The sequence below is a fragment of the Mesoplodon densirostris genome, chromosome 4 (assembly GCF_025265405.1).
Source record: "Mesoplodon densirostris isolate mMesDen1 chromosome 4, mMesDen1 primary haplotype, whole genome shotgun sequence".
Lineage (NCBI taxonomy): Eukaryota > Metazoa > Chordata > Mammalia > Artiodactyla > Ziphiidae > Mesoplodon > Mesoplodon densirostris.
The window spans coordinates 147660630-147683697 of record NC_082664.1 but is presented as its reverse complement, the minus strand read 5'-3'; the positions used below and the strand labels follow the sequence as shown (position 1 = coordinate 147683697).

Below are 23068 nucleotides of genomic sequence, written 5' to 3'. Positions count from 1 at the left end.
AGCCATGCCCCCCTCCCCCCATTCCATGGACCAATAGTAATTGACAAAGCAGAACATAAAAAGCTGAAACCAAAGTGCCTGAGAACCAGGGGAAAGGGGAAAAGCTAATAAGAAGCAAGATGATTTACACCAAAGGGCTACAGAAAGAGGACTAGAGGCACCAGAAGAGGGGAGGGATAGAGCTGAAAATACAAATGTTGGTCAAAAGTGTATACAAGGAGCAGTTAGACACCCAGATCCCCTCCCCAACTGCTCAAAGCAACCTGATGACTCCTTTCTGCCAGGAGTGTAGACAGGAGGTTAACTCTGGGGAAGCAGAGCCAGAGATGTTCTGGACTCAGGGTGAGGCAAAGAAAAAGCTAGAGTGAGGTGCTGTCTGAAAATAGAGTAACAACAAGTTAACACATCAAATAGTGAGACCCTTAGCTCTTTTTTTCCCCCACATGACTCTCAGAATGCCAGCAGTTTATTTATACTCCTGGATAGTCAACTGGAAGATTCTTTAGGCGGGAGAAACTGACCTGCCCTAGAGAAAAAACAAAACAAAACAAATTTTAAAAACTCCCCTGGGACTTCCCTCGCGGTGAAGTGGTTAAGAATTTGCCTGCCAATGCAGGGGACATGGGTTCATGCCCTGGTCTGGGAAGATCCCACATGCCACAGAGCAACCAAGCCCGTGCACCACAGCTGCTGAGCCTGTGCTCTAGAGCCTGCAAGGCACAACTTCTGAGCTCACATGCCACAACTACTGAAGCCCACACGCCTGGAGCCCATGCTCCACAACAAGAGAAGCCACCACAGTGAGAAGCCCGCGCACTGCAATAAAGAGTGGCCCCCGCTTGCTGCATCTAGAAGAAGCCCGTGTGCAGCAATGAAGACCCAACGCAGCCAAAAATAAATAGATAAATAAATTTTAAAAAATAAAAATAATTGATATTTGTACCATCTTTCTTTTTTCTGATTTTACTAGTAATACATACTTGTCTTTAGAATTGCATATAATTTAGAAATGTGTAAAGTGGAAGGTAAGTTTCCCAGTAGTCCCTACATCCCCAAAGAAAACTGTTGTTAACCATATCTTGATATGTTTACAAAATTTTTTCTATTTAAGTATAACAGGTACTGGTTTGGTTGCTGTAACAAAGGCCAAAATAACAGGGCTTTAAACAAAACCAATGGTTATCTCTCAGTGATGTTATAGTCTAGAAGCAGTTTAGAGCTAACATTGTGGTTCCCCAGGGCTGGGAACCCAGGTGCCTTTGCTACCATCGTTCTGTCATTCTCAACACATAGTTTTCATCTAATGGTCTAAGATAGCTGCTCTTGATCTAGTTACCACATCCATATTCCAGCCAGTGAGAAGAAGAGGAAAAAGACCCTTCTCCTTTACATTTAAGGGCATGATCCCAAAGTTGCCTGTATTTCTTCTGCTAACATCTGTTGGGTGGAACACAGTCACATGACCATACCTAGTTGCAAGGGAGAATGGGAAATGTAGTCTTTAGCTGACTTTAGTTGGGCAGTGAAGCACCCAGCTAAAGCTCAGTATTTCTTTTTTTTTTTTGCGGTATGTGGGCCTCTCATTGTTGTGGCCTCTCCCGTTGCAAAGCACAGGCTCCAGACGCGCAGGCTCATCAGCCATGGCTTACGGGCCCAGCCGCTCCGCGGCATGTGGGATCTTCCCAGACCGGGGCACGAACCCGTGTCCCCTGCATCGGCAGGCGGACTCTCAACCACTGCGCCACCAGGGAAGCCCCAGTATTTCTTTTAATAAAGGAAGGAGGGAAGAATGAATATTGGGAGATAATCAGCAATCTCTGCTACAGAATATATAAAATACTTATTTAAAAACATTTTAATTTCCAGAAACAAGGAATCTATACATATTTAGTGTCTCTGTCTTAATTATGAATGGAGTCAGGATCACCAGAGGTTTGAGGAAAGCCTCTAGATGGAGACCAAAATAAACAAACTGAAAAATAAACTCAGACAAAACAGAGACAGACAATACAAGGAGTAGAAGAAAATGTAAAAACAGAAATAACCTATAATTAATAGCACACCCATGAAATGAGTACAGGATGCTATTTTTAAAAATTTCAGAAATCAGGAAAGAGCATTCAGAAATTAAAACTACACTAACAGAAATAAAAGTTTAGGGCTTCCCTGGTGGCGCAGTGGTTGGGAGTCCGCCTGCCGATGCAGGGGACACGGGTTCGTGCCCCGGTCTGGGAGGATCCCACGTGCCGCGGAGCGGCTGGGCCCGTGAGCCATGGCCGCTGAGCCTGCGCGTCCGGAGCCTGTGCTTCGCAACGGGAGAGGCCGCAACAGTGAGAGGCCTGCGTACAGCACACACACAAAAAAAAAGTTTAACAGAAGGGTTGAAAGACAAAGTTGAGAAAATTTATCAGGAAATAGAACAACAACAAAAGACAGAAATAGAAAATAGGAGAGAAAAGATGAGAAAATTAGAAGAGCAATCTAGGAGATCCATTAACTGACCAACAGAATTTCCAGAAAGAAAGAACATAAAGAAAATAAAGAGAAGAAAATTATCAAAAAGATAAGTCAATTTCCCAGAACTAAAGGGCATGAGTGTCCAGGTTCCATACACATACCTAATGCCAGTGCAATGAACAACAAACAACAAAATCCCCACACCAAGACACAGCATCATAAAATATCAGAACACGAAGGCTTCAGAGTATGGGGGGCGGGGGGAATGAAAATAAATAAACAATAACAGCCCTCAAAAAAAAAAAAAAACCCAAAAAACCAGGTCATCTACAAAGGAAAGGGAAACAGAATGTGAGTGGCCTTCCCAATAGCAACACTGGACGTGAGAAAACAGTGAAGCAATGCATTCAAAGAACTAAATGAAAGGGATTTCCGATGAAGACTATTCTTAGCCAAAATATCAATTAAGTCTGAGGGAAAAATAAAAACATCTGCATACACACAAATTCTCAAGGATTTTATCTTTTATGTATTCTTTCTTTCTCAGGAAACTATTGGAGAATGTCCTCCATTAACATGAAGCAGTACATGGAGCAAGAGGACAACTTGGGACACAGGAGGCAGAGGTCAGAAGACAGGAGATGAAGGGAACCCTCAGGATGATGTTAAGGTCAGCCAGCAGATAGCAGTGCAGCAGGCCTGGAGAGCAACCAGTCCAGGATGGAGGAGGAAGGCAAAGTGCTCTAGAAGAGAAATTCCCCCCACAACTGATCATTCATGGGTTCAGTAATGTCTTTCACAGTTCTGGGAACTTTTTAGAAAGAAGACCAGAGGCACCAGAAGAGGGGAAGGACAGGGCTGAAAATCCAAATAGTATAAATCAGAGTTTGGGAAAACATTTCTAATGAGTTGAGAGAAATCTAAGCAAATAAAAAACAAAGGCAGTTTTTAACTCAGAAAAGTTGTATAAAAATGGAACTATAGTACACTGTGTAAACACTTAATATTGACTTACCAAGAATTATCATATAACTACATTGAAAGAATGGGAACAGGGAAAATCATATTTTTGTTGGGGGGCACAAAAGAGCCAAAGCATCCTTTCCCATAATAGAAAATGAATAGTCAACATCTAAAACTGAAAAATAATCACAAAACAGCAGGAAAAACTTATTAGAGTGGGATTGGGCATTACTTCTTTTTAAAATTGTATGCCTTGTAAAACAATTGTTAAAAAAATCCACATGTATTTATTTGATTAAAAAATTAAATAGAAAAAGATTAGATTAACCATAATAAGAATAGAAGTAGGATGACTATCTTCCAAATTAGATAACGGAAACATGGAAATAAAAAACAGTCATTCAGTGCAATAGAATTCGATATGATAGATCCTTGCATTGGTGAATTGGTGGATGAAAATGGAGGATTTAGCTCAACACCCATTCCAGTGTCCTCCTGTGTCTTCCTATATTTCAGAAGCTGAAAGGCTACATTTCCTAGATGTTATTGCAGCTAGAATTCTGGATGCAATTTTGGCACTTCCAAGCCAATTTTCTCTCTTATTGGATTTGTAAGGTGGAAGTGAAGCTGAGTCTGTGTATGTGCTGTTTCTATTGGTGAGGACTGTCAGATTTTTCTACAGTGGCTTCTTCTCATATGGTTCAGGAGGTGGCAAGTGTAGTGACAGCTCTCCAATTCAGTAGGTGGCTTCCAGATTTTAGAAGAGGCAGTGGCTCTTTTGGTGGCCTGGTTCTGCAGCATGTCTCTCAAGGTCATTTCTGAACCGTTCAACCTGGAGTCTGCTTCCTCAGCCCTCCAAACAAGTCCTTAAGCCATTTTATACCCTATACCCTTTTATACTTAAACTATCTAGAATGAATTCTGTTCTCTGAAACTGAACCCAATGTAACAGGAAAGCAGAAAATAAAATATAAAGAAAAAGCATGGTAGACGGCACAAAACAAAACATAAGAAATAAATCCAATTATACTTAATAAAACAAGCTAACCTCTAGCTAATAGAGATATGTTCTCATTAGATTTTCTAAAAAAAAATCTATGAGACATATGAAAACTACAATACTACATAGTAATTAAAACAAATGAATCAATGCAAATGAATTTCAAAAACAATAGTAAATGAAAAAGGTTGCAAAAGGTTATTCAGTATGATGTTGTTTTTGTAAAGTTTAAAGCCAAATTTGGTATTTCATATGCAGTTGGTGGAGCCATACATCGTATGTAGTAAAAGTGTAAAAACATGAATGTGAGTGATACGTACCAACTTGAGCCCGGTGACAATCTCTAGGGAGGAAGGAGAAAGAATAAGGGTCGGGTTTTACTTCTGTCTAATTTTCTATTTCTTTAATAAATACCAAGTAACTGAAGCAAAATGTTTTGATACATTTAATCTTGATAGTGGAGGGCGTAGGTGTCGCTAACATCATTTTCTGCACTCTTCTGCGTGTCCCTAATAGTTCCTAATTTACAAAACGCAGACACACTCTCAGAGCCGTCCAAGACATCTTTACACACAGCCACATCCATACGGAGAGGAGCTCCTGGGCTGCAGGAGAGGGAGAAAACCGATGAGGCTGAGAAGCTAGTTATAAACGGGTAGTTGACGTCTGACTGGAGCTGGAGTCTGCAGAGGCCACGGATGCTCAGAAAGAGCCTGGAAAAAGGGCCGGGGCTGAGCGAGGAGGGTGCCTCCGGCTCAACTCCGGGCAACTCGGGAGATGGTTTTAGAAACTGAGATCCAGATTTAGTAACTTTTTTCTTGGGTGGGCCTGAGCGGACTGTCAGCGACACAAATCGAGGGAGGAAGCGGGCTGGGAGGCGGAGGACGGAGGGCAGACGTTAGGCCCCAGAGTGTGGGAACTGAGGGAGAGGATTGCTCAAGCGTAGGTCGCCCCGTTTTCACCCCCTGAAGGAAATCAGCATAACTGGAGGGAAGCCGGGCGAGAAGGATGTTAAAACTGTTCTAAAATTGTAACTTAAATCCAAAGGCCAGGACGTCCCTACGAGGGAGCGTTTTGGAAAAATGGTACCCTAGCTGCTCCCTCACGTCGGATGCGTTTTGCTCTGCTGACGGGGTTTCCTCGGTGTCTGCGTGGCGGGTCGCGAGCCCGACTCAGGAGGCCGGGGAAAGCCCTCCGGTGGCTGGCGCGAAGCCGGGTCGGGGCCGGGAGGCGGGCTGGCCGCGCCGAGGGCGGGGCCGGGCGCGCGGGGGCGGACCTCGGCGCGCTCCCGGCCGCTCGCTGGCGGTGGGGCCGCGGCGGCTCCTCTGCCGGGTCGCGCCGGAGGACGGGCTTCGGGCGGCGGCCGGGGCGGCCTGCGGACGGACGGGTGGGCCGAGGCGCAGGGCCCGCGCCCGCCGTCTCCTCCTCCTGCCGGCGCCGGGCCCGCGCCATGGCCGCCTCGCCGGGCTCGGGCAGCGCCAACCCGCGGAAGTTCAGTGAGAAGATCGCGCTGCACACGCAGCGGCAGGCCGAGGAGACGCGGGCCTTCGAGCAGCTCATGACCGACCTCACCCTGTCGCGGGTGAGGGCCCGGGCCGGCGCGGGCGGGCGGCCACGGCCGCGGGCGGGCCCCGCGCGGCGGGTGAGAGGTCGCGGGGCCGAGGCGATGGCGGGGCCGGGCGGGGTCGCGCCCGCGGAGTGGAACCCGGGAGCGGGGCCGGCGCGGCCGCGGCCTCGGCGCTTGCCCGCCTTCCGACACCCGCTGGTGGTTTGCTGTCGCCGCGGAGGTGGGAGGGTCGCGGGGCAGTGTGTACGGGGAGATGGGAAGGGGCCGAGCCCGGGAAGGCGGGCCGCCGAGTGAGGGCGGCCTAAGGGGGAGGGTGACCGGGAGCCCGGGGAGGAAATCACAAACAGCTTGGAGGCGGGCGGTGCGGCTTCTCACTGCTCCGAACATCCACCGCCCGCGAGTCCTCCCGGACTGCTCGGCGTGGAGGGCCCGAGGCACCCACCCGCTCCTTCGGGAGAGCTCCGCGCACCAGTGGATCCAGGGCTGGCCCCGGGCTGGTTTGGGGTCTGTCTGGGTATCGAGATGTGATTCCGTGTCGAGTGTGGGACTTCGCTACTGTTCCTCCATGGAGGTGCTGTATCAGTCCGGTTTACTGACTTCAGCCCCGATGGTTCATGAGAACTGGGAAGGTGTACAGCGTTGCTGGTGACGGAGGAGGGTCCAGGAGGAGTAAGGCGCCAGCCTGGACAAACACCCGGCGAGGTTAGGTAACTGTCGAGGGAGGCAGTGGAGGATGGAGAGCCAACAGGAGTGTCCGCGCAGAACTGCAGAGAAGGAGGGTCAGCGTGAGCGGGGCAGGCAGGCCTTGAGGATCCTGAATGCTGACCTTCAAGGACCATCAGGAGGATGGGGGAGGATGTACAGAAGCGGGGGCGGGGTTGGGGGCAGCCTGAAGGAGAATTGAGAGCCGAGTCGCAAACTGGTGGTCCCTGGCTCGCTGAGCTGCAGACGCGATATTTTTTGGCCATTGGTGCTTGGGAAAACTTCTGGAATCTGTCGCCAGAATTGGGAGATTTTTCATAGAAATCAAAGTTGGAGATTTTAATGTACAATCAAAATTTCATTCTTTCTCTCTATTTTAAATATATATATTTATATACATTTATAATTGGGAGACCCGATAACACTCATCCTGATTTCCCATGTGACAGCCAGCTGGCTGGAGCTGGGTGATGGCTGCCCCCTCAAATGGAGCATGTATTCTCTGGTTGGCCACAGTTCACCCCACAAACTGTCATGATCCCCCACTCCTGAGGCTAGGTGTCACTTGCCATTTATCATACTTTTGATGGTGTTTTCTTTTAGCGAGGTTAAGGAGAAAGTGAAATATCTCTTGTACTTACATTTCTATCATGATGAGAAGAAATATATATAGATAGTGCTAAACCCTGTAGCTCAGATTCTCTTGAGTTTAGCAAGCCTGATCAACTCTGCCCCATATGATAACTCAATTCAGCCACCACTTTTCTCTATTCTAATTGCTATAAAATTATGATGTCATTTTGTCCTTCACCTTGTACAGGGCATTATTTACATGTTAATTCTGCCTGTGTTCTTTTCTACTCTCTACCAATTGCAAGTAAAATAATAAATACTGTTTGGCTCCACTGTGTTCATACACACAAAGGCAAACGATAACACTGAATTTGCCTAGTAATGTTTGCTCATTTAAAATTTTAAGGGTAACTTTCATAATGAAATTATAAAACTGAAACACTTCTTGTAGAGAACTCGTAGATCCCCAAGCATATGTCTGAACTTCCAAGGGTCCAAAGATCTCAGATGGAGAAGAATCTATCCAGTTCATTATTGATAACCAGATGGCAGACATACTGATTTTCCATTACTAGCCCATGGTGGGCATGCTTATAAATGGAACAGACATTGCTAATCAATCTAGGTACTCTTTCCTTCCTGAGTCTGTTGGGCTTTGACTTTTTCTCCATATAATCAGAGTCAGTCCTTCAGAGTTGGAGTTAAATCCTATTTGTTTAGTTGGTGGGGTAGATTAGATTATGGAGAAATTTTCATTCTAGCTTTAGGGGTTCAGTCTTACCTGGAAGCAATGGAAAATTTTTAGGAGAATGCTAAGAGGATCAGTTCAATGGTGGTACCTGGGATGATAAGGAGAGGGAAAAAAGTGGAGGCAGATATGCCTGGAAAGAGGCTGTTCCTTTGTTCACTCATTAATTTGTTGGTACTTGAGTCCCCAGTGGGGGGGGTGTAGGGGTGGGGGGAGGTGAAGATGTGGTACCTTGCTTCAAAGATCTTATTAATTTGTCTAGCAAATACTTTTTGAGTCTCTAGTGTGTGCTGGGGGTTAGGATGGACACTGGGGATATAGTAGTGTCTCGTCATAGATTTTAGGGTTTAATGGGGAGGACATTCATTTGACAAGTCAGGACACATTTTGATGAATAGTACGAAAGGGGAACAGTTGGGAGTGTATGGTAGGGAGTCCTCACCTCTTCTAGTGGCGTAAAGGGTTAGTAGGAGTGGGGAAGGCATGTGAGGGTATATGCTCATGTGTTGAGGGAGGGGAGAGTGTTTTAGGCACAGGGGACAGAGGTTCAGCAAGGGGATGAGGAGAGTAATTTGAGATGAGGCATTCATGGTGATTTGGGACTTGATCCTAAGGACAATGGAAAGTCATTGAAGGGGTTGAACCAGGGGAGGTTTGCATTTTGAAAGAATGCCTCTAGCTCCAGAATGTAGGATAGATAGGAGGAGGAGGTAGCGGGGAAATCCTTTGGAGTCTAGGAGATATGATGGTGGCATTGGCAAGGGTGGTAGCAACAGGGAGGCAGAGAGGTGAACAGATTGATAGGAAGTAGACAGGACCAGACTTGGTGAATGGATGAGGGAGTTGAGGGAGAGGGAGGACTCAAGGATGATCCCCAGCTTTCGGACTTGAGCCATTTCAGGGTATCCTCTGCTAAGAGAGGGAGTGCTGGCAGGAGCAAGGCGGGAGCTGACTCGGTGTCAGGAGGTGCTGAGTTTGAGGTGCCTGTGAGGCATTTAAGTAGAGATGAGCCAGCAGATAGTTGTATATATGGTCCTGGAGCTTAGGAGAGAAGTCTAGGCTAGTGGGAATCTTTGGTGTGTAGCAGCAGGAGCAGATTCTGCTGCCTAGGAAGAAATTCTAGAAAAGATCTTAAAAATTGGTGGCCTAAATTCTAATTTGGCCCTCTGATTTTTTTTTTTTTTTTTTTCAGTTAGGGCCAAGAGTGAATATTGTGATTTTACATTAAAATCTGGACTCTGGCTTCTTTTGAAAAAAGAGATCATCTAACAACACTTACCCTACATTTCCACATGGCAGCGATTGCCTGGAGTTGAATAGCCCCTGCCCCCCTTAGACAGGGCACGGTGTGTCCTTCAGTTTGCCACAGTCCCCGTCACTCCCTATGGTTTCCTCACAGTGATTCTAGGCTGCTTCGCTTACTTATCTTCCATACTTGGCACCCATAGGCTTTTGAGTTTGTAACCCCTGCTACACATAGAGTGAAACATGGAAAGGGCCTAGGAGAAGCCCAAGGAGCTGCACCATTTAAAGGGGAGGTAGAGTAGGAGGAGCCAGCAAGAAGACTGAAGAGCAACCAGAGAGGTAGGAGGAGAGCCAGGAGGATTATGGTTAAGAGGAGGGGATGTGGACCAGCCGAGCCCCGTGCTGCTGACTTGGTCTGATGTGATAAGGACTCGTTCTTTGGTCCAGTCATGTGGAGGTCGTTGGTAACCTTGGTGAGAGCCACCGCGTCCACAGTGTGCTGGGTGGAAGGGAGGTTGTGAGGCACTGAGGCCTTGAATGGAGGAAGTGGGACAGGATTGGGAACTTGTTCAAGAAGTTTGGCTTTGAAGGACAACTGGTAGTGTTGAGAAACCACATGACCAATAGCACATCAACCTGGAGTGTTAATTTTGCTGGAATATTTGGGAAAAACGATTACTTTTATATTAAAACAAACAGTAGATATGTTATGGCATAGTGAGGCCTCAGAGAAGAATAGAGGAGACTAGAAAGATTAGATTTGGGCTGAATATGGAGCGTTATCTCTTTGCCAGCCACTGTGCTGATCACTTTACATTCATTATCTCATGTAGTTCTCACAGTAACCCTGTGGACCGTGTATCTGGAGCGATCCTCATTTTGCGGGAGAGCAAACAGACTGGAGACGTAAGGTTGCATGGCTGGTAAGAGGCAGAGCTGGGGGTTAATTATCGTTGTCACACTGAACGTCTATATGCTCAACTGCTTTTCCTCCCCCATTAGGATATCTAATTGTACAGCAGCATTTGTTGAAAAGTTTTCTTTCCCCATTGAATTGCTCTGACACTTTTGTCAAAAATCAACTGGCCGTGTATATGTCGGTCTATTTTTGGACTGTCTCCTGTTCTATTGATCTGTTCATCTCTCTTGAACAACAGCACATTGCCTGGATTATGATAGCTTTATAGTCAGTCTTGAAACGAGGTAACTTAAGTCTTCCACCTTTACTGTTCTTAAAAATTGCTTTGGCTACTCTAGGTCATTCGCACATCTACAGATTTTAGAATTATCAATTTCTGTGAAAAGGCCTGCTGGGATTGTGTTGACTACTACAAGACTTTTTCAAAAGGAATTAGTGAGACTTAGATCTCATTTCATATAGACATTGGAGGAAATGCCACTAAAAGTGTGTGACTATAGGCTAAAAGTTGCTAACTCAAGGTACTGGGTGAGGCAGGTCAGGAAAATGAGTGGAGGGGCGAGGAATGAGATGGTAAATGGTAGCTGATCTTGGGCCATAGTGGAGGAGTAACAGGGTACAGTGAGGACACGGGCAAACTGGAGAACCCAAGCCCTGTCTAAGGGGGCAGGCATTTCTTAGCTCCACGCACTGTTGCCATGAAGAATATGGGTTCAGTGTCATTAGATCTTTCAATCAAGACAAGATGGAAATCCAGATTTTTGTGGCTTCTTGCAATTTAAAAATTTAAAACATTGAGTGGGTCAGTAGCATGTGGGTCAAACAGAACTCTCTAGGCTAACCATGTCCTGTTGCCTGCCAGTCCATGACCTCTGCCTCAGGCTAATCATCCTCTGGTCCTCATTTTCCTCATCAGTAAGCATGACGGTATTGAAGACAGTCTCTAAGTTTCTTTCTAGCTCAATGGCTCTAAATTTCAAAAGAGAAAAATGTCAGAATTACTCAAAGGTTTAGGAGGTAGTTGAGGATATCAACAATAAGGATAATATTTTGAGCAGTTGTCCTGACCTGTACACTTTACCCACCACTGTCATGTCTGTTCTCTGTTTTAATCCTTCCATCGTCTTTGTGAAGTAGGCAGCAGAATAATCTGTGCAACCACGTGGGAGCTCCGGTTTACAAAGTCAGGTCTTCCCGTTCCAAATCCAGTGCTCTTTTTACTGTAGCACAACTGTCTCTGAAGACTCTAGAAATGGGCAGTTTGGTAGGGACAGCAGATATGGACGACCATGAGAGGGCCTCAAGCTCAGTTGAAGGCAAATCTTTAGCTAGATTTAGAACTTAGCTTGGTTGAAGTGTCAAGGCTTTTGGGTAAGAGTTGAAGCCTTTGTGAGAACTCCCTGCAGGTAGGAACTTTGGCACGTATTCATCTTAGTAAGCTAGCGCCTGGCACAGTACCTGACACACAGTTAAACGTTTTTATGTAAGTGACTAAGTGGATGGATTGATGCAAGAAGGAATCAAAGGCTTTAGATCAAGGGGGCTGAGAATTTTGTCTAGAGACTTTCAAGGATAGAGTCAGATGCTTCTGGTTGAGAATGTCAAGATCAAAAGCTGAGACTTTATAACTTAGCTGATAGATGGGAAAAGCTCATCATGGCTTCCTTCTCGTATTTGGCTCTCAGATCTGGGTTTTGATTAATAGAGTTTTACTGTGCAGTATGTTTGAGAAATCAAGTACAGTGGGTATAAGGAAATTAAGGCTGCCAGAGGGTTTTATATGCCTTTAAAACTTCCAAACAGATACAAGTCCTTATCTTTGGAGATGCATATTGAAATATGGAATGCTAGGATGCCTGGATTTCTTTCAGTGGAGTGCAGTGGGTGATGGAGGAGGTAAAGGTGAATCAAGATTGGATGTAAGTAGATCATTGTTGGAGCTGGAAGATGAAGAGATGGGGTTTCATTGTACTCGTCTCTATTTTGTACGTATTTGAAAAATTTCATAATAAATGTAAAAACAAAAAATCAGAGTGCTTCATAGGTGCAGCGATGCTTTTGGTCAACCAAACTTCACTTTTCTCTGAGCTTGTGAATAGTATGATCATTGAGGGAGAAATGGAACAAAGGAAAGGTACATGGCAGAAATAAGAATGTGAGTTTTGAGTTAGCCATAGCTCAGCCTCCTCTAGCTGTGTGACCTTGGGCAGGTGTCTGAACTTCCCTGAGTCTGGGTCTCCACGTTCGTAAAAGCAGGATCATGTGGTCTCCCTTGGTGATTGCTGAGAGGGTTAGGGATAAAGTGGGCAGAGTGTCTGAGGACAGCATCTGGCTCATCTTAGAGGCTCATGTCTGGTAGTTTTTATTATTATTAGACAAAGACAGAGAGTAATGAAAGGGTAAAAGTCTGCCTCGGAGTTCCTATCTACCCTTTCTTCCCTACATGAATTACAAGTGCCAAGGGTTACATAAGCACAGAGGTAATTTATTATTTTAGAAGCAGAATTCTTAAAGACCAAATTGGACCACTCTGGGGTTTACAAGAACTGTAACCAGTTTACTGCCTTTTGAAAAATGAAGCAAGGAAGAACTTACAGAAGAAAAGCATATTAAAACAGTGGGATACCATTTTATACCTGTTCAGTTGACTTCTGTCTTTCCCCCAATTAATGATAATATCCAGTGTTAGTGAGTTTTTGGTCAAACCGTTTTCTCATGTATACATTGGTATACCCTCTGGGAAAACATTTTGGCAGTGTGTATGGAGAGCCATCAAAAGGCCCAAACCCAGAGACTTAGTAATCACTCTTTGCAATGCGTTCTAAGGAAATAATTCAGAAGAAGAAATGTTATATAGCCATTAAAAATGCTTATGTAATATCATAGAAAAGAGTTACGATGTAAGCATGCAAGATTGTACCTATGTTGTGATCACCCCTGTGCAGTTATTACACATAAATGTAAAAGGAGACTGGAAAAGAGCATGGAGAAGGGAAGATAGTCAATGTGTTAGAGTCATGGACAGTGGCTTAGTTTTTTTTAAGAAATTCTTTTGTTGCTGTGCCTCCACACACATACACTCAAAGACCGTGCAAGAGTACCTCACTGTCATGGCTGGGACATTTAGCACAGGGGTACATTCTTTCCAAAAACAGACTAATCAAAACCCAGAAAGCACTGGAAACCTGAAGGTTTTAAGTAGAGAAGAAATTGAAGCCAAGACTTTCACTCTTGAACCATTTTGCTACACAACACCACACTTTGATGCTTCTTTCAGATCTTTGCCGTCATCTCTCAACAGCTTTGAAATGTCTGTGTTCCCAGGTTCAATTTCAGAAGCTTCAGCAACTGCGCCTGACACAGTACCATGGAGGATCCTTACCCAATGTGAGCCAGCTGCGGAGCAGTGCCTCCGAGTTTCAGGTACCTGAGATACTTACTTTCTTTGAGCTGAGTGGAGTGTAAAAAGAGAAGCAAAAATTTTCCTTGAAAAAATTAGATCTTGGCTTCCCTGGTGGCGCAGTGGTCGGGAGTCCGCCTGCCAGTGCAGGGGACACAGGTTCAAGCCCTGGTCTGGGAGGATCCCGCATGCCACGGAGAAGCTGAGCCTGTGCTGTGGAGCCTGCGAGCCACAACTACTGAAGCCCGCGCGCTTAGAGCCCGTGCTCCGCGGCAAGAGAGGCCAGCGCCATGAGGGGCCCACGCACTGCAGCGAAGAGGAGCCCCCACTCGCCACAACTAGAGAAAAGCCTGCGTGTAGCAATGAAGACCCAACGCAGCCAAAAATAAATTAAAAAAAAAAAAAGATTAGATCTTGAAGATAAACTGGGCTTAGATACAGTTCAGTGTTCTTCTGGGAAGTCCATTGTTATTTTTTTCCTAGTTACTGCAGCATAAGATAGTGTTATTTCACAAATGGTCTAAGGCAGCACTGTCCATTGGAAATATAATGTGAGCCACATATGTCATTTAAACATTTCTAGTAGCCACATTAAAGAAAAAGAAACCAGTATAATTAATTTTAATATTATTTAAATGATTTAAATAATTATTTGACCCAATCTATCCAAAATATTATTGTTTAAACATAGAATCAGTATTAAAAAACATTAATGAGATATTTCACATTCTTTTTTTTCTTTTTTTTAAGTTAAGTCTTTAAAATCTGGTGTGTATTTTGCACTTAAAGCACATCTTAATTTGTACCAGCCATGTTTCACTACCTTCATGTGGCTAGTTTCTACCATGCTGGACAGGACAAATCTACAGCATAGATAAGTGGTCTATACTGCACTTATTTTTTAATTTTTTTAACTTTTTTTTTGGCTGTGTTGGGTCTTCATTGCTGCGCATGGGCTTTCTCTAGTTGCGGTGAGCAGGGGCTACTCTTCGTCGAGGTGCGTGGTCTTCTCATTGCAGCAGCTTCTCTTGTTGTGGAGCACAGGCTCTAGATGCATGGGCTTCAGTGGTTGCAGTATGTGGGCTCAGTAGTTTTGGTGCATGGGCTCAGTAGTTGTGGCTTGCAGGCTCTAGAGCGCAGGCTCAGTAGTTGTGGCTCACAGGCTTAGTTGCTCCGCGGCATGTGGGATCTTCCCAGACCAGGGATTGAACCCCTGTCCCCTACATTGGCAGGTGGATTCTTAACCATTGCGCCACCAGGGAAGTCCCTATATTGCATTTAGATTAGTGCAGTGTCATAGGGTGCTTTAATCATTCATATTAGTGAAGAGCCTTGTTCAAAACAATGTGGAATTGGTGATTTAGACAGTGGTATATTATACTGTTTTTAAGATCTGAATTAGATTTAGATATCCTAGTCTTTGAATAATTAGGAGGCTGACATTCTAATTATACAATTTAAGATTCGATGTTAAATTTCTTTGTTGTGAAATCTGGTTCACTTGTTTGATGATGTCCTGTAAAGCAGAAATATTATTTAAATGGATACTTCCATTTGGGAGTGCTAATAGGAACTCTTAAATGTAATGTGATTAGAAAAAGTACTATATGAACATATTTGTACCTTAGTACACTGGCATCTTGTCTTTAATGACTTTGGAATCTCACTATAATACTGCCTATATTAGAAATCTACCTCTATAGATCATACTATCTTACATGTTGGCCATTGGGTCATTCAGTATGCAAATAAAGTAGATCTCTGCTTTATGCTGGATTTCATGCTTCAGAAAATAGAACTTTGTCAAGATATGCTGTGTTTGAAATCCCGATTTTGTGGTACTTTCCTGTCAACTTTAGAGGAATATAGAATGTACTATAGTGTCCTTTTCCTTGTGTATTGGGGGATGGGATGAAGTGACAGCCCCAGGGCTTCCCAGGATTCTTTCTCTGAGTAATTTTTAAACTTTGAAACAATCACAAACTTACAGAAAAGTTGGATGTACAGTAAAAATAACTGTATTTTTACCCTTGAGAATAAGTTGCTGACTTAATGCCTTGTCAACCCAAAATACTTCACTGTGTATTTCCTACAAGCAAGGCTGTTGTTCTACATAACCTGAATAGAGCCATCAAAATCAGGAAATTAACAGTGATGCATTATTACCATTTGATCCTGAGACCCCATTCAGGTTTCACCAGATGTCCCATTACTGTCCTCTACAGCAAAAGGATCCAGTTCAGAGCACATACATTGTCTTTAGTCTCCTTCAGTCTAGAACAATTTTTCAATCTTTTATTTTTGACATTAAAGAAATTATTTTTGACTTTTGTGACCTTGCCACTTCTGAAGATCACAGGCCAGTTCTTTTTTAGAATATCCCTCTGTTGGGGTTTGTCTGATGTTTCTTCATGATTGGATTCAGATTATGCATCTTTGGCAGGAATAGCCAAAAGTGGTTCTGTTATTGTATCCCATTAAGCGGGTGATTTTTCATTTTCATGATGTTCACTTTTATCACGTAGTTAAGGTGGTGTCTGTCAGTCTTCTCCACTCTGAAGTTACTCTTCTCCTTTGTAATTAATAGGTATTTTGTGAGGAGATACTTTATCCTGATTCTCATCAAACTTTCTATTTATACATTTATTTATTTATTTCTATATTTGTGGTTTTGTGATTTCTTATTTTTTTCCATGGTTTATAATCTATAACTATTATTGTTATTTTGATCCTCACATTATCCCTGATTAGGCCAATAGGAGCTCCTTCCCAGGATTCTTGTCAAACTGAGAAAAAAAGGGAATCCCAGATGCATAAATTTTTTTTTAAGCAAACATTTTTGAAGTGTAATTTATATGCAATACAATTGACCTTTTGTAGATTTACAGGTTATGTTGTATAATTACCACCACAATCAAGATACAGAACAGTTTCATCATCCCCCAGAAGTTCCCTTAATATCCCTTTGTAATCTATTCCCATCCCCTACTTCCAGCCTCTGGAACCACTGATATGTAGTTTTGCCTTTTCCAATGTGTCCTATAAACAGAATCAGAAGGATAGTTCTTTCACTTAGCAATTGCATTTGAGACTCATCCATGTTGTGGCATGTATGAGTTTCCTAGAGCTGCCATAACAAAGTACCACAAACTAGGTGGCTTACATTTTGAACAGTAGAAATTTATCCTCTCACAGTTCTGAGGCTGGAATTGTGAAATCAAGGTGTCCATAGGGCCATGCTCTCTGGGGATTCTAGGGAAGAATCCTTCCTTGTCTCTTCCTAGCTTCTCTTGGTTGCCTCCAGTCCTTGGTGTCCCTTGGCTTGTAGCTCCATCATTCTACTCTCTGCCTCCTTTCCATATGACCTTCTTCCCTGTTTGTCTGTGTCCAAATCTCCCCCTTCCTTCTCTTATAAAGACACCAGTCATTGGATTTAGGGCCCACCCTAATCCAGTATGACCTCATCTTAACTTGTTTACATCTGCAAAGATTCTCTTCCCAAATAAAGTCACATTCATGGGTACTTGGGGTTAGGACTTGAATAAATCTTTTTGGGGGAATGTGATTCAACCCACTACATTGCAGTTATCAGTAGTTGACTCTTTTTATTGCTGAGTAGCATTCCATTGTATGGAGGTACTATAATTAGTTTATCCATTCATCACTTGATGAGCATTTGGATTGTTTCCACCTTTTGACAATTGGGAGTAAAGATATTCACATTCAGTTTTTGTGTAAACACCTAGTAGTGGAACTGCTGGATCAAATGTAAGTGTATGATTAACTTTGTAAGAGACTGCCAAACTGTTTTACAAAGTGGCTATACCATTTCACATTCCAGCAATGTTCCAGTGACTCTGCATTCTCTCCAGCCCTCGGTATTTCATTTCTTTTTTTAAAATTGTGGTTAAAAAAACACAACATAAAATTTATCATCTTAACCATTTTTTTTGACTTTTTATTTTATTTTTTTCACACACACACACTGTATTTTATTTTTACAAGAGATAAATAAACTGACACTAAACATTGTAAATGGATGACCACAACAAAAGCAACAATGATTGCAATTACCAAACATGAAACACACTTGTACTATGTCATAATATTGACATTCAGTCTAGTAATCCTCCACTGTAACAGCGCCTTTACTTTTTTTTTTTTTTTTTTTTTTTTTTGCGGTATGCGGGCCTCTCACTGTTGTGGCCTCTCCCATTGCGGAGCACAGGCTCCGGATGCGCAGGCCCAGCGGCCATGGCTCACGGGCCCAGCCGCTCCGCGGCATATGGGATCCTCCCAGACCGGGGCACGAACCCGTATCCCCTGCATCGGCAGGCGGACTCTCAACCACTGCGCCACCAGGGAGGCCCGCAGCGCCTTTACTTTGCAATGAAAATTGATTTGTATATTTTTTGCCTCTGAGTCCTTGTGGGATTATTATTATTATTTTTTATTCAAACAGAAAGTCACAAATATTTTAATCATCCTCATCGGTTCACTCAGTCCCATGTAATTAATTTTCTTTTTCATTGTGGTCTTTTGTTAGCACTTTTATGAATTCATCAGTTTTGCATTAGAGTTCTGAAAATGCTTATTCATTCAGTTCAGCAGTATAGTCAGTTTCCAGAAAGCTGTACTTGTCAGAGTCTTTTCCATGAATTCCTTGAAGATGAAACCCTTTTATAGGAACAATTTTGCAAAAGCTTCAGAGTACACCCAGAACTGTCTGTAAAAGACAAAGACTTAAAAATGACCACGGTTAAAGATTGGATGAAAGTTCATAATAATGCAATTGATGAGGAAATTTAGTTACTTCTGAGATATACGTTTTAAAGTAATAACTAGAATTATGACTTATAACATTATACCAGAACATATATAAGATTTTTAGAAATTTCATGTAATGTCTGAAACATTTATATTAACATATTTCCATACAAATAACCCAAAGAAAGTTTAGCATTAGTTGTTTTTTGTGTGTGTTTGTTTTTTTATACTGCAGGTTCTTCTTAGTCATCAATTTTATACACATCAGTGTATACATGTCAATCCCAATCACCCAATTCAGCACACCACCATCCCCACCCCACCGCGGTTTTTCCCCCTTGGTGTCCATACGTTTGTTCTCTACATCTGTGTCTCAACTTCTGCCCTGCAAACCGGTTCATCTGTACCATTTTTCTAGGTTCCACATACATGCGTTAAAATACGATATTTGTTTTTCTCTTTCTGACTTACTCCATATGACAGTCTCTAGATCCATCCACGTCTCAACAAATGACTCAATTTCGTTCCTTTTTATGGCTGAGTAATATTACATTGTATATATGTACCACATATTCTTTATTCATTCGTCTGTCGACAGGCATTTAGGTTGCTTCCATGACCTGGCTATTGTAAATAGTGCTGCAATGAACATTGGGGTGCATGTGTCTTTTTGAATTATGGTTTTCTCTGGGTATATGCCCAGTAGTGGGATTGCTGGATCATATGGTAATTCTATTTTTAGTTTTTTAAGGAACCTCCATACTGTTCTCCATAGTGGCTGTATCAATTTACATTCCCACCAACAGTGCAAGAGGTTTCCCTTTTCTCCACACCCTCTCCAGCATTTGTTGTTTGTAGATTTTCTGATGATGCCCATTCTAACTGGTGTGAGGTGATACCTCATTGTAGTTTTGATTTGCATTTCTCTAATAATTAGTGATGTTGAGCATCTTTTCATGTGTTTGTTGGCAATCTGTATATCTTCTTTGGAGAAATGTCTGTTTAGGTCTTCTGCCCATTTTTGGATTGGGTTGTTTGTTTCTCTAATATTGAGCTACATGAGCTGTTTATATATTTTGGAGATTAATCCATTGTCCATTGATCAGTTTGTGAATATTTTCTCCCATTCTGAGGGTTGTCTTTTTGTCTTGTTTATGGTTTCCTTTGCTTTGCAAAAGCTTTTAAGTTTCATTAGGTCCCATTTGTTTGTTTTTGTTTTTATTTCCATTACTCTAGGAGCTGGATCAAAAAAGATTTTGCTGTGATTTATGTCAAAGAGTGTTCTGCCTATGTTTTCCTCTAAGAGTTTTCTAGTGTCTGGTCTTACATTTAGGTCTCTAATCCATTTTGAGTTTATTTTTGTGTATGGTGTTAGGGAGTGTTCTAATTTCATTCTTTTACATGTAGCTGTCCAGTTTTCACAGCACCACTTATTGAAGAGACTGTCTTTTCTCCATTGTATGTCTTTGCCTCCTTTGTCATAGATTAGTTGACCATAGGTGTGTGGGTTTTCTCTGGGCTTTCTATCTTGTTCCATTGATCTATATTTCTGTTTTTGTGCCAGTACCATATTGTCTTGATTACTGTAGCTTTGTAGTATAGTCTGAAGTCAGGGAGTCTGATTCCTCCAGCTCCGTTTTTTTCCCTCAAGACTGCTTTGGCTATTCAGGGTCTTTTGTATCTCCATACAAATTTTAAGATGATTTGTTCTAGTTCCGTAAAAAATGCCATTGGTAATTTGATAGGGATTGCATTGAATCTGTAGATTGCTTTGGGTAGTATAGTCTATTTCACAATATTGAGTCTTCCAATCCAAGAACATGGTATATCTCTCCATCTGTTGGTATCATCTTTAATTTCTTTCATCACTGTCTTATAGTTTTCTGCATACAGGTCTTTTGTTTCCCTAGGTAGGTTTATTCCTAGGTATTTTATTGTTTTTGTTGCAGTGGTTAATGGGAGTGTTTCCATAATTTCTCTTCAGATTTTTCATCATTAGTGTATAAGAATGCAAGAGATTTCTGTGCATTAATTTTGTATCCTGCAACTTTATCAAATTCATTGATTAGCTCTAGTAGTTTTCTGGTGGCATTTTTAGGATTCTGTATGTATAGTATCATGTCATCTGCAAACAGTGACAGTTTGACTTCTTCTTTTCCAATTTGTATTCCTTTTATTTCTTTTTCTTCTCTGATTGCTGTGGCTAGGACTTCCAAAACTATGTTGAATAATAGTGGTGAGAGTGGACATCCTTGTCTCATTCCTGACCTTAGAGGAAATGCTTTCAATTTTTCACCATTGAGAATGATGTTTGCTGTGGGTTTGTCGTATATGGCCTTTATTAGGTTGAGGTAGTTTCCCTCTATGCCCACTTTCTGGAGAGTTTTTGTCATAAATGGGTGTTGAATTTTGTCAAAAGCTTTTTCTGCATCTATTGAGATGATCATGGTTTTTATTCTTCAATTTGTTAATATGGTGTATCACATTGGTTGATTTGCATATATTGAAGAATCCTTGCATCCCTGGGATAAATCCCACTTGGTCATGGTATATGATCCTTTTAATGTTTTGCTGGATTCTGTTTGCTAGTATTTTGTTGAGGATTTTTGCATCTATATTCATCAGTGATATTGGTCTGTAATTTTCTTTTTTTGTAGTATCTTTGTGTGGTTTTGGTATCAGTGTGATGGTGGCCTCATAGAATGAGTTTGGGAGTGTTCCTTCCTCTGCAATTTTTGGGAAGAGTTTGAGAAGGATGGGTGTTAGCTCTTCTCTAAATGTTTGATAGAATTCACCTGTGAAGCCATCTGGTCCTGGACGTTTGTTTGTTGGAAGATTTTTAATCACAGTTTCAATTTCAATACTTGTGATTGGTTTGTTCATATTTTCTGTTTCTTCCTGGTTCAGTCTTGGAAGATTATACTTTTCTAAGAATTTGTCCATTTCTTCCAGGTTGTCCATTTTATTGGCATAGAGTTGCTTGTAGTAGTCTCTTAGGATGCTGTGTATTTCTGTGGTATCTGTTGTAACTTCTCCTTTTTCATTTCTAATTTTATTGATTTGAGTCCTCTCCCTCTCTTTCTTTTTTTTTTTTTTTTTTTTTTTTTTTTTTTTTTGCTGTACGCGGGCCTCTCACTGCTGTGGCCTCTCCCGCTGCGGAGCACAGGCTCCGGACACACAGGCCCCGCGGCCATGGCTCGCGGGCCCAGCCGCTCCGCGGCACGTGGGATCCTCCGGGACCGGGGCACGAACCCGCGTCCCCTGCATCGGCAGGCGGACTCCCAACCACTGCGCCACCAGGGAGGCCCTCCCTCTCTTTCTTGATGAGTCTGGCTAATGGTTTATCAGTTTTGTTTATCCTCTCAAAGAACCAGCTTTTAGTTTTATTGATCTTTGCTATTGTTTTCTTTGTTTCTATTTCATTTATTTCTGCTCTGATCTTTATGATTTCTTTCCTTCTGCTAACTTTGGGTTTTGTTTGTTCTTCTTTCTCTAGTTCCTTTAGGTGTAAGTTTAGATTGTTTACTTGAGATTTTTCTTGTTTCTCGAGGTAGGCTTGTATAGCTATAAAATTCCCTCTTAGAACTGCTTTTTTTTAAAATTTATTTTTATTTTTTTATTTTTATTTTTTTGCTTTATAACAAATTTAATCAGTTATACATATACATATGTTTCCATATCCCCTCCCTTTTGCATCTCCCTCCCACCCTCCCTATCCCACCCCTCCAGGCGGTCACAAAGCACCGAGCTGATCTCCCTGTGCTATGCGGCTGCTTCCCACTAGCTATCTACCTTACGTTTGGTAGTGTATATATGTCCATGCCGCTCTTTCACTTTGTCACAGCTTACCCTTCCCCCTCCCCATATCCTCAAGTCCATTCTCTAGTAGGTCTGTGTCTTTATTCCTGTCTTACCCCTATGTTCTTCATGACATTTTTTTTTCTTAAATTCCATATATATGTGTCAGCATACTGTATTTGTCTTTCTCTTTCTGACTTACTTCACTCTGTATGACAGACTCTAGGTCTATCCACCTCATTACAAATAGCTCAATTTCATTTCTTTTTATGGCTGAGTAATATTCCATTGTATATATGTGCCACATCTTCTTTATCCATTCATCCGATGATGGACACTTAGGTTGTTTCCATCTCCGGGCTATTGTAAATAGGGCTGCTATGAACACTTTGGTACATGTCTCTTTTTGAATTATGGTTTTCTCAGGGTATATGCCCAGTAGTGGGATTGCTGGGTCATATGGTAGTTCTATTTGTAGTTTTTTAAGGAACCTCCATGCCGTTCTCCATAGTGGCTGTACCAATTCACATTCCCACCAGAAGTGCAAGAGTGTTCCCTTTTTCCCACACCCTCTCCAGCATTTATTGTTTCTAGATTTTTTGATGATGGCCATTCTGACTGGTGTGAGATGATATCTCATTGTAGTTTTGATTTGCATTTCTCTAATGAGTAAAGGTGTTGAGCATCCTTTCATGTGTTTGTTGGCAGTCTGTATATCTTCTGTGGAGAAATGTCTATTTAGGTCTTCTGCCCATTTTTGGATTGGGTTGTTTGTTTTTTTGTTATTGAGCTGCATGAGCTGCTTATAAATTTTGGAGATTAATCCTTTGTCAGTTGCTTCATTTGCAAATATTTTCTCCCATTCTGAGGGTTGTCTTTTGGTCTTGTTTATGGTTTCCTTTGCTGTGCAAAAGTTTTTAAGTTTCATT

The 23068-nt window shown here is 42.4% G+C and overlaps 1 protein-coding gene across 2 annotated transcripts in view; it reads left to right on the top strand.

The window, feature by feature from the left end:
- The first annotated feature begins 5735 nt into the window (after positions 1-5735).
- The window catches only part of CRTC3 (CREB regulated transcription coactivator 3), a 110357-nt gene continuing 93024 nt past the window's right edge, over positions 5736-23068 (top strand). Inside the window, exons 1-2 of one of the 2 annotated variants that reach the window (XM_060097437.1) lie at positions 5736-6002; positions 13499-13597. In XM_060097437.1, the coding sequence (XP_059953420.1) occupies positions 5871-6002; positions 13499-13597 (231 nt within the window). In that variant the 5' untranslated portion in view covers positions 5736-5870. The remainder of the gene's footprint in view (positions 6003-13498; positions 13598-23068) is intronic. The other variant, XM_060097436.1, reaches the window with a different exon arrangement.